The sequence below is a fragment of the Chanos chanos genome, chromosome 9 (assembly GCF_902362185.1).
Source record: "Chanos chanos chromosome 9, fChaCha1.1, whole genome shotgun sequence".
Classification (NCBI taxonomy): Eukaryota; Metazoa; Chordata; class Actinopteri; order Gonorynchiformes; family Chanidae; genus Chanos; species Chanos chanos.
Window position 1 is genome coordinate 32,059,484 of NC_044503.1, and position 12,500 is coordinate 32,071,983.

Consider the following 12,500-nt stretch of genomic DNA (forward strand, 5'->3'; position numbering starts at 1 on the left):
GTATCCAGTGCACTTTGTCTTCCTGTCTCTCTCTCTCTCTCTCTCTCTTTCTCTCTCTCTCGCTCTGTCTCTCTCTCTCTCTCTCTCTCTCCCTTTCTCTCATACATGCACAGCCCTAAAGGTAGAAGCAACAACAACTCATGACACATGTAATGTTTTGCAATATAAATACAGTCACTGACCAACAGAATGAAATGGATAGATACACAGATCAATAGACAGACAGACAGACAGGTAGATAGATAGATAGATAGATAGATAGATAGATAGATAGATAGATAGATAGATTTGGTGATACCTGTTGAGCAGCAGACATACACTCGTAATCTCAGGCAGCTGCGGCCATGGTGATGAGTGGGCGTGGCTAAAATGGACAAAAGATCTGTCAATCATCTCTAAATCCCCAGACAGAAACAACATTATACTATATACTTGACAGAATGATTAACAAAGATCAAACATCTGATGTATTTAAACAATCATGGCCTTTTGTTTACAAGGGTTTAATGGGTTTGTATTACCCATCACGTGCCGTATGTATGTAGTAGGCTAGTATGTAGGAGCATTATAACATTTTTAAATCATGCTCTCAGATTTAGTGCATTATTGTGTAGTAATAGCGTCCCTTTATAAAGCTTTATAAGTTTTCATAAGCATATAAACACAGGTGTAGCATTATCTAGTGTATGGGTCGTTGAAATGTACTATAATCATGTTTACCCAGACGTGGCATTGTTGTAATGTATTATAATCATGTGTAAACAGATGCACTATGACGTGGTGTATGAAGCGTGATACTTACAGATGTAGTAGTATTCATGTCCTACGTGGAACTCGTAGCCCAGTGAGAAGGCGCTGTAGCGCTGGAACTTCTCGGAGAATTTGATTGGTGCGTGGGGAGCGTGGGGGCGGTTACATTCCCAGCGTTTGAAGCCCAGCTGTGGGTCGCAGGTGCGGTAACCACGGTAACTGACCATGTAGAGCACGTACTGCTCGGCAGGACCGCGTTGACTGCTGTTGTAATGAGGACAATAAATGTCCAGATAATCATTCACGTTCACCTGGACGGTGTAACCCTCTCGACGCAAACTAGAGAGAGAGAGAGAGAGAGAGAGAGAGATAAATCCATTAATCAAAATAGTATACAACTGTTAATCAGACAAAGCTCCAAGATATCCAATAAGCAATTTTCAAGGGTGCAGTCGTCAGCAGACAGACCAGAGTTAGAGGTTTGAAGACAGAAGTCATTGCCCACTCATTTGCTGATTCACTAGGGACTGACAAAACACCGGGCAGCTTCCACCGTCTGACTCAAAGCCAAAGACGGAGTGCAGCCGCTGCCAAATACCGGGCTGTTTAGACCCCATACGCGCGACCACGGGAGCAGAAACGAATCGAAGACCAACATCTCTCTGCTAACCACTGAAACACTCCACGGTGGTGAACTAATAAGCTCAGAAAGAAGCCCTCTCCCCTCCTGCCTCATGGTTTCTTACTGTGTGGAAAGAAAAAGACAGGTTGTGTACTGATGTGTGGGAGGTACAGGTTTAGAGAAAAACATTTTTTTTTTCGCCTTTTGTCCTCGGCCGAAATCTAGCTAATTGCTTTTCGAATGCTAGCTTTAGATACGCTGGGGGGCACAGAGAGACGATAAACGGAAGACAAAGAAAAGAAAAAAAAAAGTGTGTTCACAGGTCTCAGTCTTAGATAACACCTATATATCTAAACATACTGAAACCGTAGTGAAATATTGTTCCAGGCCGAAGCGTAGAAGAGATGCAGCGAGTCTGGTTAAGGTTCAGACTGTTTCTGTTGATAGCAGCCAAGGAATGGTGCCAAATTCATGCTCTGCACAAATCGACAACCTCTCCAAATTATCTGTGGCAGACCGAGTCGGCACTGTGTCCAGCCAATGTCACGACGCGGCTAAATTACAAGACAATTTACTCTGCCAAAAAAGACACGTCGTACTGCTACAGCACAGAGAGAGAGATCTCACTGTCACTTTTTACTGTGCGTACGTATGTACGCATTTACCCGTGTGGAAGACAGATAAACACGTACACACACACACACACACACACACACACACACTCTGTCATTGGCTGTGTAGATTTAATATTTGTATGCAGAGGTTATTATCGCGCACACACACACACACACACACACACACACACAGAGCATCATTTGAGAGTATGGCTGTCCTCTTCTAACCTCAGAATGTGTCGCACTTAAGAGACTGCCTCTCATTTTGTGAGTGAGTGTGTGTGTGTGTGTGTGTGTGTGTTTACTTTCTGTTTAGCTGAAAGGCAGATGCAGAATCTTTGTGAGAAACAGAAATTTGCATGTTGGCACATTTTCCCATGAGCCCTAAAAAGAGAGGGAGAGAGAGAGATAGTAATGGAGAAAAGAGAGAAGGCAGTTGGGATTTGCGGTAATACATTAAGGCGCAGCTCCACTGCATCCGCAATATTACCACTGCTTTTCCCATTTGGAGACAATTCCATCTACGGAGCATCTGCCAAACGTGTACGGAACGTTGAGAGCGTTCCGCTGTGTGATTGGAACCTTGAGCGTCTGAGGACGGAGCCCGGGGCAACAGAGTTAAGCTCCGAAAAACGTCAAAGAGAGAGCGTCAGCCGCTGTCCTCTCTCCCATCCACTCGTTCATCAATGTCATGGTCGAAAAAAAAAAGCGAAGGTTGACAGAGAGAGATGGTGGACAGTCCCTAAAAACATCAATAACTGTGTTTTTCCAACTTTCTCCTGCTGATCAAAAATAGGAGGCCTGTCCAACAAAGCTGTCAGATACCTCAGAGTTAAAAATGTGTGTGTGTGTGTGTGTGTGTGTGTGTGTGCGTGCGTGTGTATATAAGATGTAATAATAATAAGCTGCCAGCAGGTGCCAGTATCTCTTTTCTCTGATCTCTCTCTCTCTCTCTTTCTCTATCCCTCTTTTCCTCAGTTCTAGGTCACTTCTCATGGGAGATTATTATTCAATTATTAAATGAAGATCGAAAACGCAGCCCTAAAGTCTCTCACACTCTTCTTCTCTTCCCTTTCTTAACTATTTCTCTCTCTCTCTCTCTCTTTCTTTCTTTGTATATCTCTGTCATTCAGGGAAATAACTAAAGAGAGAGATTTGTTACTCTTTACTCTGTAAACTCCCCCTCATCACACAGGATAAAGATTTGCCTCTGCATCTTTAAACACGCGCACACACACACACACATCATGGCACATAACACAAAGCAACAAAGAGAATGAGGAATATTTTTGTCACAGTGAGTCTTTTTTTTAAAAATTATTTTTCATTTTAAGAAAGGTGGAGGTAAGAACCAGACTACAGTGTTCTGCATTCCGTTACATCATCTCTGTGCGTGCGCGTGTGTGCGCGCACGCGTGCGCATACACACGTGTTCGTGTTTGAGTGTGTGTGGGTGTGTAGGTGTTATCATTATGCTTATCTGTAGACCGACGATGACGTTTGTTCTCCAAATCAGAGTATTAATGCATGCAACACCAACCTTTCATTAAGATTTTATTAAGACCAACATCTTTGTCTGTCTCCTTCACTGTCTGTGACAGAGAGACGGCTAAAAGACAGAGTTGAACTATTTTTAAACCTACTGAGAGAGAGAGAGAGAATGATTTCATGGCAATATCGACAGGTTGAAAATAAATTAGCAGAATGTTGAGTTCTCTCTCTCTCTCTCCTTGACTCATCACAGATTTCCGTTCAGTAGAGGATGCTGAGCTAGTTAGGAGAGACAGCAGGATGTGAGGAGAAACACAGAAATGCATGAGGAGAGAGATAGGAGAGACTGAGCTCTCTTTTCTTCCAGCAGAGAGTGCTAAAGAGAGATGTTTTATTTTCAGACACACACACACACAAACACACGAACACACACATACACACACACACACACAGTGTTGTATACACTCTCACTCACACACTCTCTCTCTCTCTCTCTCTCTTTCACACACACACATGCACACAAACACACAAACACAGGTTATAATCTTATGATCTGAGATACACTCTGCTTCTTTTTAATATAGGGCTCTCATCTGACTATCAGACAGTCTTTATCAAAGGTCATTAAGACTACCTTCTTTATGCTCTGTCATCTTGACTGGGCATATGTGGGCGTGCATGTGTGTGTGGGTGTGTGTGTATTTTTGCACACAGGTCCAGGATACAAGATGCTGAGTTGTGCAGCAAGGGATTTTGGGACGCCAGGTTAGAACAAGATCAAAGCACAGTGGATCAATGTCACACCAGAACACGGCCAGGAGAGAGAGAGAGGGAGAGAGAGAGAGCGGGATGACAGAGAATTAACTGTGAGACAGTAGGTTGTAGACAGAGATGATATCTCTCATGTTCTAACTAAACAAGAGGTACACAAACACTAATCAATTACTGAATTAATACAAACAGTTTAAAAATGCAACAGATTTCAGTGCTCTGCATGAACAATGACCAGTACACAAAGAGCAAGTCCATTATCTGCCTCCTTTTTCATTTTCATATGAAACTAAATTCATATCTCACTGCCTATCTGCATTTCTATGTAACTAAATATTTCTGTATATTACATTTCAATGTAATGTAACATATTTCACTGTAATGTAATGCACTTCAGTGTAATGTAACATATTCCACTGTAATGTAATGTATTTTACTGTAATGTAATGTATTCCACTGTAATGTAATGTATTCCACTGTAATGTAACATATTCCACTGTGGTGTAATGTATTTCAGTGTAATGTGATGTATTTCAGTGTAATGAATTGCCTCTCTGTAATGTAATGTATTTTGGTGTAATGTAACGTATTTTGTTGTAAGGTATTTCGCTGTAATGTAACATATTTCATTGTAATGTAATACATTTCATTACAGTGTAATTTATTCCAGAGTAATGTATTTCATTGTAATGTAATGTATTTTTGTAACACAGTTGCCTGGAAATAGTATTAGTTACACTTCAAGTAGAGCATTCATGCGGATTAGGCATATTTGTAATGAGATGGTAGTGTGTGTGTGTGTGTGTGTGTGTGTGTAAGACAGAGAGAGAGATTCAGAGCTGAATCAGCACCACAGGAGAAACAGCAGCACATTCTCGTTTTCTTGTCATCCTTTTTTCACTCCCCTCTTCTTAATTAACCTCCTCTCTCTGTTTAATTAAGGGAGAGCATCTGCCCTGTAAACAGGTGTCTCTCTCTCTCTCTCCGTCTGACACACACAAAATTTGATGCTCTTCAGCTCACACGCGCACACACAAACACACACACACAATTTGATGTTCTTCAGCTCATGCACGCGCACGCACGCACACACACACACACACACACACACACTCTCACTCTCACTCTCACTCTCGCTGTCCTCAGCACAGGTGTGAAGAAAACACCTGCAGATTTCAGACTTATGTCCATTACCCCCACTATGGTTTGAGTGTGTGTGTGTGTGTGTGTATGTGTTTGTGTGTGTTTAATGAGGATGCATGTGCATGAATGCATACTCAGAACATTCCCTGGAGATATCCTACACACAAACTCAACACCCTACACCTCCCTTTCCCTCCAGCACAAACTCTCTCTCTCGTCAATCTCCATCTCTCTTCCCTTTTTCCTTTCTCTCTCTCTCTCTCTCTCACACACACACACATAGACACACACTAAATTGGATTAAGAGAACCATTGTCTTGCCAATGCGGCCGTAAATGAGGGAGAAGAGGTGCTTGTGAGTGTGTGTGTGTGCGTGTGTGTGCGCGTGCACCCCTGTGTGTGTGTGTCTGTGTGTGAAGATCATTTTCCATCTAATTCAATATTCACTCATATCAGGACCTAGGCTACAGCTCTGCACTCTGATGAATACAGATGATGCCCTCTCTCTCTCTCCTTCTTTCTTTCTTTTTCCTGTTCTCTCCCCGTCCACACACACACATACACGGACTCCCCGTCTCTCTGAATGTGTGACCGACAGATTGTGTGTTCAAACAGTGTCACACAGACATGCCACTTTATAAAAATAATCCACATGACATTAAAGCAAATGAAATCAAATTAATGCATAGTTAGTTCAGGTTAACCTAGTCCTGTGTTCATTAGGGCACATTAATTCAGTATTATGATCATTAGAGCCTGATTGGTCCCTGTTTAAAACATGTCCACCAATCAGATGGAAGTAAACAGGCTATATGAAGTACTGAACTAATGGAGGATAATCCATAGCTTGTTATAACCGAGACTAATTTCAAAATGTGTACTAATGAGATTCCGCACAATGTTTTTGTAGGATCATTAAAAATAACTGACATGTTTCGTTTTGCTGTTATAAATAGCCACCTGTATGTGTTCTTCAGGCTAAAAGAGAAAGACCGTCTTTAATAAATGTAACTCTTTTTAAAACTATTTAACATCTCTCTCTCTTTCTCTCCCTCTTTCTCTCTCTCTCTCACTCTCTCTCTCTCTCTCAATCAGCCATCCTTCCACAATCACTTTCTCTTCCTTTACTCAATCTGTATCTCTGTTCTTTTCATCTTGTATTCTGTCGTCTCTCATTCTTTTCCCTCTCACTCTTTTCATCCGCTCTCCTTCCTCTCCTCCCTCACTCTTTCTCTCCTTCCTTTCCCTCCATCTCTCCGCAGTGATGCTGTTGAATTATTGAAACGTTATTAAATTCAGAAACATCATAGAGCCTCCGGCCTATGCACTGTCTCCACACACGCACACACGCGCACACAGATACACACACACACACACACACACACACATATATATATATACATATACCAACATACACTCACACACACATGCAGTCATCACACTCTAGTCCGCACACTACCCCTGCAATCAAAGGAAAGTGTGATTCCGGCAACTGTGTTAGGAAGGAGAGAAGGAAGCAGGGGGAGGGGTTACACAACTAAGTCTGATTGAATGATTTTGGCATGGCATTGCGTTAGTGTGTGTGTGTGTGTGTGTGTGTGTGTGTGTGTGTGTGCGCGCGTGTGCATGCTCATATATGAGTGTGTGTGTGTGTGAGAGTGGATATGAGTGGATGTGCACGCTCATGAGTGCGTGTGTGTGTGCGTGCTTGCGTGTGTGTGTGTGTGTGTGTGTGTATGTGTGTGTGAGACACAGAGAGTAGCGGTCCTGCTCATGTACTCATTGGATTGGCTCAGTAATCGATACATGTCTGAAGGGAGCGAGTGGCTCTCAAGGCCAGGACCCCATCACTGCTCTGCTCACAGCCACACACACGCACACACACACACATACGCGCACACACACACGCACACACACACACATACGCACACACACACATGCACACACACCCGCGCGCGCGCACATGCACACGCACACACATACACACGCACACACACACATGCACGCGAGCACACACACACACACACCTGTCTGTGTGTGTGTGTGTGTGTGTCACACAGCTCAAGCTGACTTCTCTCTGCTTCGAGCTCATTTTCCACAGGCCATTAGAAACAAGCAGGCTCTCCTCTAAAGCTAATTCTCCACATCCCTCTCTCTCTCTTCCTCCATCTCTCTCTCTCTCTTCCATTTCTCTGTCTCTCTCCCCCATTCTCTCTCATTTATTTTTATCTCTCAGTCAGTTAAGACTGTATGTTATTGAAGGTCTTCATCATGTTTACATACAAAATAATGTGTGTTAAGGGTATTGTTAAAATTACACATCTCTTTCTTCTCCATTACTCTCTCTCTCTCTTTCTCTCTCACTCTCTCTCTCTCTCACTCACGCTCTATCTCTCTCTCTCTTTCTCACTCACTCTCTCTCACTCTCCCTCTCTCTCTCTCTCTCTCTCTCACTCTCTCTTTCTCTCTCCTGATGGACGGTGCTATAAAACTGTGGTTATAATGATTACCATAACCTTCTGAACTGCGCAAGACACACATGCAGCTACAGCAAAGACCTCAGTGCTCGCTCGCTCTCTCTCTCTCTCTCTTACACACACACACACACACAGGTTTATACCGATATACACTTTGCAGAGCTTGATCACATACAGACAATGAGAGCGAGAGCGTGTGTGTGTATGTGTGTGTGTGTGTGGTAAGAGTTACACACTCTATTTTGCTGAATATAATATAACTCCACTTTGTGTCCCTGACCTGCATTCATAACCCACTTTTATTACTCTTCATCCTTTTTTTCCCCCCCCCCTGCATCACCTTCTCTATTTCTTCATTTCTCAGTCTCCCCCCTCCGCTCTCTGTCGGTTATGCTCACTGAAGTGACTCTGAAGAACATGACTCCCTACTGGGCCATGAAGGAGAAGCTCTGTGTGTTTGAGTGTGTGTGTGTGTGTGTGTGAGCGTTTGTGTCTGTTTATGTTTATGGGCTGGAGAAAAAAAAAAAACAGAGAGAGAGAGAGAAAAATAGAGAGAGGTGTGTATGTGTGTGTGTGTGTAGAGCTCTAATGGCAGCTCTGATGACAGACCCCGCTGCCATCTGTCTGAGAGATGCTCCGTTCCCTTCTTCATTTGTTTGTTTAGAGGTTTGTTGCACTAACGGTCTGCCGCTCTAAGAGAGCAAGAAATGGAAAGAAACAGGGAGAGAGAGAGAGAGAGAGAGAGAGAGAGAGAGAGAGAGAGAAATGTATTTTGGGGGACAATACTGTATATGTAAATGAAAAGCGAAGTGAATTATGGAGGAGCAGGCGAAGAAAGACACAGATGAATGGGTGAGGCCAGAGGTGGAGAGGAATGACGGAGGGAACGAAAAAGTGAAAATGAAGTGGTGACTGACAGCGTTAAGTCAGTTTAAGCACCGTCTCACTGTGCAGAGTTGTGTTGAAAGGGGCAGGGAGAGAGAGAGAGAGAGAGAGAGAGAGAGGTGTTTTGCTGGACTGGTGAAAATGATTTTTCTCTCTCTGTCTTTTCTCATGGGGATCACCACAACTCCTCACAGTCTGTTGTCCTCATCCCTTCTTCGTATGTGTGTGTGTGTGTGTGTGTGTGTGTGTATGTGTGTGTGGGTGTAAGTGCAGGGACTCTCTCTGGATCAGGGATGTTGTTCTTAATCTCCAGTGGTTTATGGTAAATCCCTCTAGCCCTCCACCATCCCCCCCCCCCCCAAAAAAAGAGAAGAAAAGCAAAAAAAAAGCCCTGTGTAAGCAATAGGGCCACACACTGAAAAGCATATCCTACACACCTTTATCGAACTGTGGATTCAACAGTTACTAACACATTAACCTTCAACCTTTCACATTGATCCCAGCTCAATCCCTCCACCACACACACACACACACACAGAAAAAGAGAGGGAGAGAGAGAGAGAGAGAGAGAGAGAGAGAGAGAGAGTGTGGATCATGTTTACAGCCTTAGATATTTGGTCGTTCGGGGAGACTCTTATGGAGAATCGATAAAGCTGTAGGGAGTGGACTTGATGGGCACATTAAAAAGCCTGTCCACTCTCCAGTACTCACTCGCTGCCCAACCCCTCATGACTCATGTCGTACCCCTCCCTCACCTCTGCACGCTCGCTACTCAGACTTTACTCCAGGTATACACAAGCACTACCCAGTCATTACTCCAGCCTTTATATACACTCATACTGCTCAGACGTCAGCCTTTATATAAACGCACGCGTGCTACTCAGTCTGTACATTAGTCTCATCGCACACACACACACACACACACACACACACACACACACACACACAATACATTCTTTATTTTACCGTGCTAAACAACTCATTTTTTTACTCTACTCTATTACACACTCCACTAACCACCTGTACCTTCACTCTGAACACATATCGACGCTTAACACGTTATTTATTCTCCCGCCCTCAGTGCACGCTGCGCACGCTTTACTCCACGCTCCTTCTGAACACACACGCCACTCCTCTACTCTTACTCTCTTCCTGCAAGGTAACACTGGTCACCCTTTTGCTCTGTTCCTCTCCGTAAACACACAGTAATGAGGTGACACTAATATCAGACTTCAGCAGATTTACATAAGGGCTGAAGCTAAGCTCGTTTCTGCGTGACCTCGTAATTACAGGTTTTCTCACCTGGGAAACGGGTACGTGTGCTCGCCGACCAGCCGAAAAACCCCCGGGTGTCTGACGCGCGCCCGGGCGCGGGGCGGCCTCGGCCCGTGGGCGCCGCGGCGGCCGGAAATGACGCTTACGAATACGACTTCGATTATGGATGTTACTTCGGGATTTTAGTTTAAAAATCTTTATTCGACGCCCCAGTCGAAAACAGTATCTACTCCGCTTTAAGAAATTAACATAACTTTTATATACATACATATCTAATATGTGTGTGTGTGTGTGTGTCTGTGTGTGTGTGTGTTCATTCACCTTCATGTCCTCTCACACCAGTTTCATGTTTCCACTCTGTCCCAAAGTGTGTGTGTGTGACAGACAGAGAGAGGCAGAGAGGGAGAGAGAGAGAGAGAGAGAGAGAGGGAGAGAGTGAGAGAAGCATTAATTTTTAATATGATGGTCAACTCTTGCTCATCAAATACAAGCTCATTCTGTCAGACAAGACAGTCTTTCATCTAAACACAGTCCTGTTCTCGCTCTCTCTCTCTCTCTCTCTCTCTCTCACTTTCTCTCCCCATCCACTTCTATATATTAATTCCCCTTTTCATTACCAGAATCTTTCTAGTCACTGGTTTCTCTCTCTCTCTCTCAGTATCCTTCCATTTCACTTTTTCATTTTGGATTCACTATCTCTCACGCTCTCTGTTTCTCCTTCTGACACCTTTTCCTTCCCTCCGTCCCTTCACTTTCTGCCTTCTGTCACTCTCAGTTTCTCTTCCACTCTATCTTTCCCTCTCTCTGTCTGTCTGTCATTCTCTCTCCCTCTCTCTCTCTCTCTCTCTCTGTCTGATGATTGCTGTTGCTATGCCAATTCAAAATGCCACTCCAGATGGTGTTGACATCTGTCAATCATAGTGTGTGTGTACGCCTGTGTGTGTGTGTGCGTGTGCGCGTGTGTAATCTAGAAGTTGAGTCTTCATATACCGTGTGGCAGGATACTTCAACACTTTCTGTTAGGTGATAATCTATATTTCATATGTCAAACACGTATGCTGCACTGTTCAAACTTTATGAAGCTAATCTGGTTTCTGCAAATAGGCACGAAACCTCTGAAATCAAACTGCAGTACTATCATCCATCCACACACACACACACACACACACACACACACAAACACACACTGTACACATACACTGTACACACACACACACACATACACCACCCACTAAAAAACTTTGTGCAAGGGTTTGCTTAGAAAACACATTCTTCACGTTGAATGCATTCTTCAAATATTACACTATTGCAGAAATAACATTCCCTCTAAAAACAAAGAAACACACATATGCTCAACTCCTCCATATACACACACCCACACACACGTACACACACACACACACGTACACACACACTGCTCGCGCTCTCTGTCTATTTATTTTCTTCACCTCTTCCTGTCAGCTGTCAGCCTCCCTCGTTCACTCAGCTGCAGAGAATGAAAATTTAATATCAGAGAGAGAGAGAGAGGGAGAGAGAGGGAGAGAGAAATAGAGGTGGGAGAAAGAGAGAGAGAGAGAGAGGGAGAGGGAGAGAGAGAAAGAGAGCGAGCTGGACAAGTGTTTTAGAAGGGAAAGAGAGCCATGGGATACTGAAGTGAAGAAGGGAGTACTTGGAGCACAAATGAAAAAAAACAGAGGGTGAAGGATGAAAAACAAAAGGAGAGAGACAGAAGACAGAGAATGATGGAGGGATGTGGGAAGTGATAGAAAGATGACAGATTTAAAGGAATGTGAGAGAAAGAGAGAGAGAGAGAGAGAGAGAGATGGAGAGAAGTGTGTGTAATTGTCATTCACTCTGGCTTTGGAAGTGTGACAGGGACATAGTGTTAGCAGCGCTCTTAGACAGCTAACAGCAACAAAGCAATACACACTCACACACACACACACACACACACACACACACACAGAAGCCGGCGATATGATCAAAAACCACCTCTCTATTCTCACCCCGGCTTCTTTGTTCTTTTCGTTTATACAACCTGCATTCAATACCTGTCATTCTTTCATTCTTCTCCATGATTTTTCCCCCCATTTCTTTCTATTCCTATTCTTCTCCTCAGCAGCTCTTTTCCTCTTTCTCTCTCTCTCTCTGCCACCCCCTTCTCTTTCTCTCAGTTTCTCTTTCTTTTCATCTGTTTATTCTCTTTTGCCTCTCTCTCTCTCTCTCTCTCCTTCTGGCTCTCACTTGTTTTTTTTTTTTTTTGCTCTCTGTTTGACACTGTCAATCTTTCCCCGTTTCTATACCCAGCGCAAACCTCCTATCTCTCTCTCTCTCTCTCACTCTCTTTTTTTTTGTTCGCCCCAGTCGTTTATTTCTCTCTATCTTTGCAATTATCTCTCCGTTCCGTTCTCTCTCTGTCCCGCCGTCCCTCCTGCCTGTCGTCCGTCCCTATGTAAAATATCTTCATCTGCC

At 43.7% G+C, this 12,500-nt stretch overlaps 1 protein-coding gene across 1 annotated transcript in view; it reads right to left on the bottom strand.

Moving 5' to 3' along the window:
• The window catches only part of LOC115820162 (ephrin-A3-like), a 40,834-nt gene that overhangs the window by 4,677 nt on the left and 23,657 nt on the right, over positions 1–12,500 (bottom strand). Inside the window, exons 2-3 of the mRNA XM_030783645.1 lie at positions 803–1,089; positions 299–364 (exon numbers count right to left, since the gene is read on the bottom strand). Coding sequence (XP_030639505.1) covers positions 299–364; positions 803–1,089 — 353 coding nt within the window. The remainder of the gene's footprint in view (positions 1–298; positions 365–802; positions 1,090–12,500) is intronic.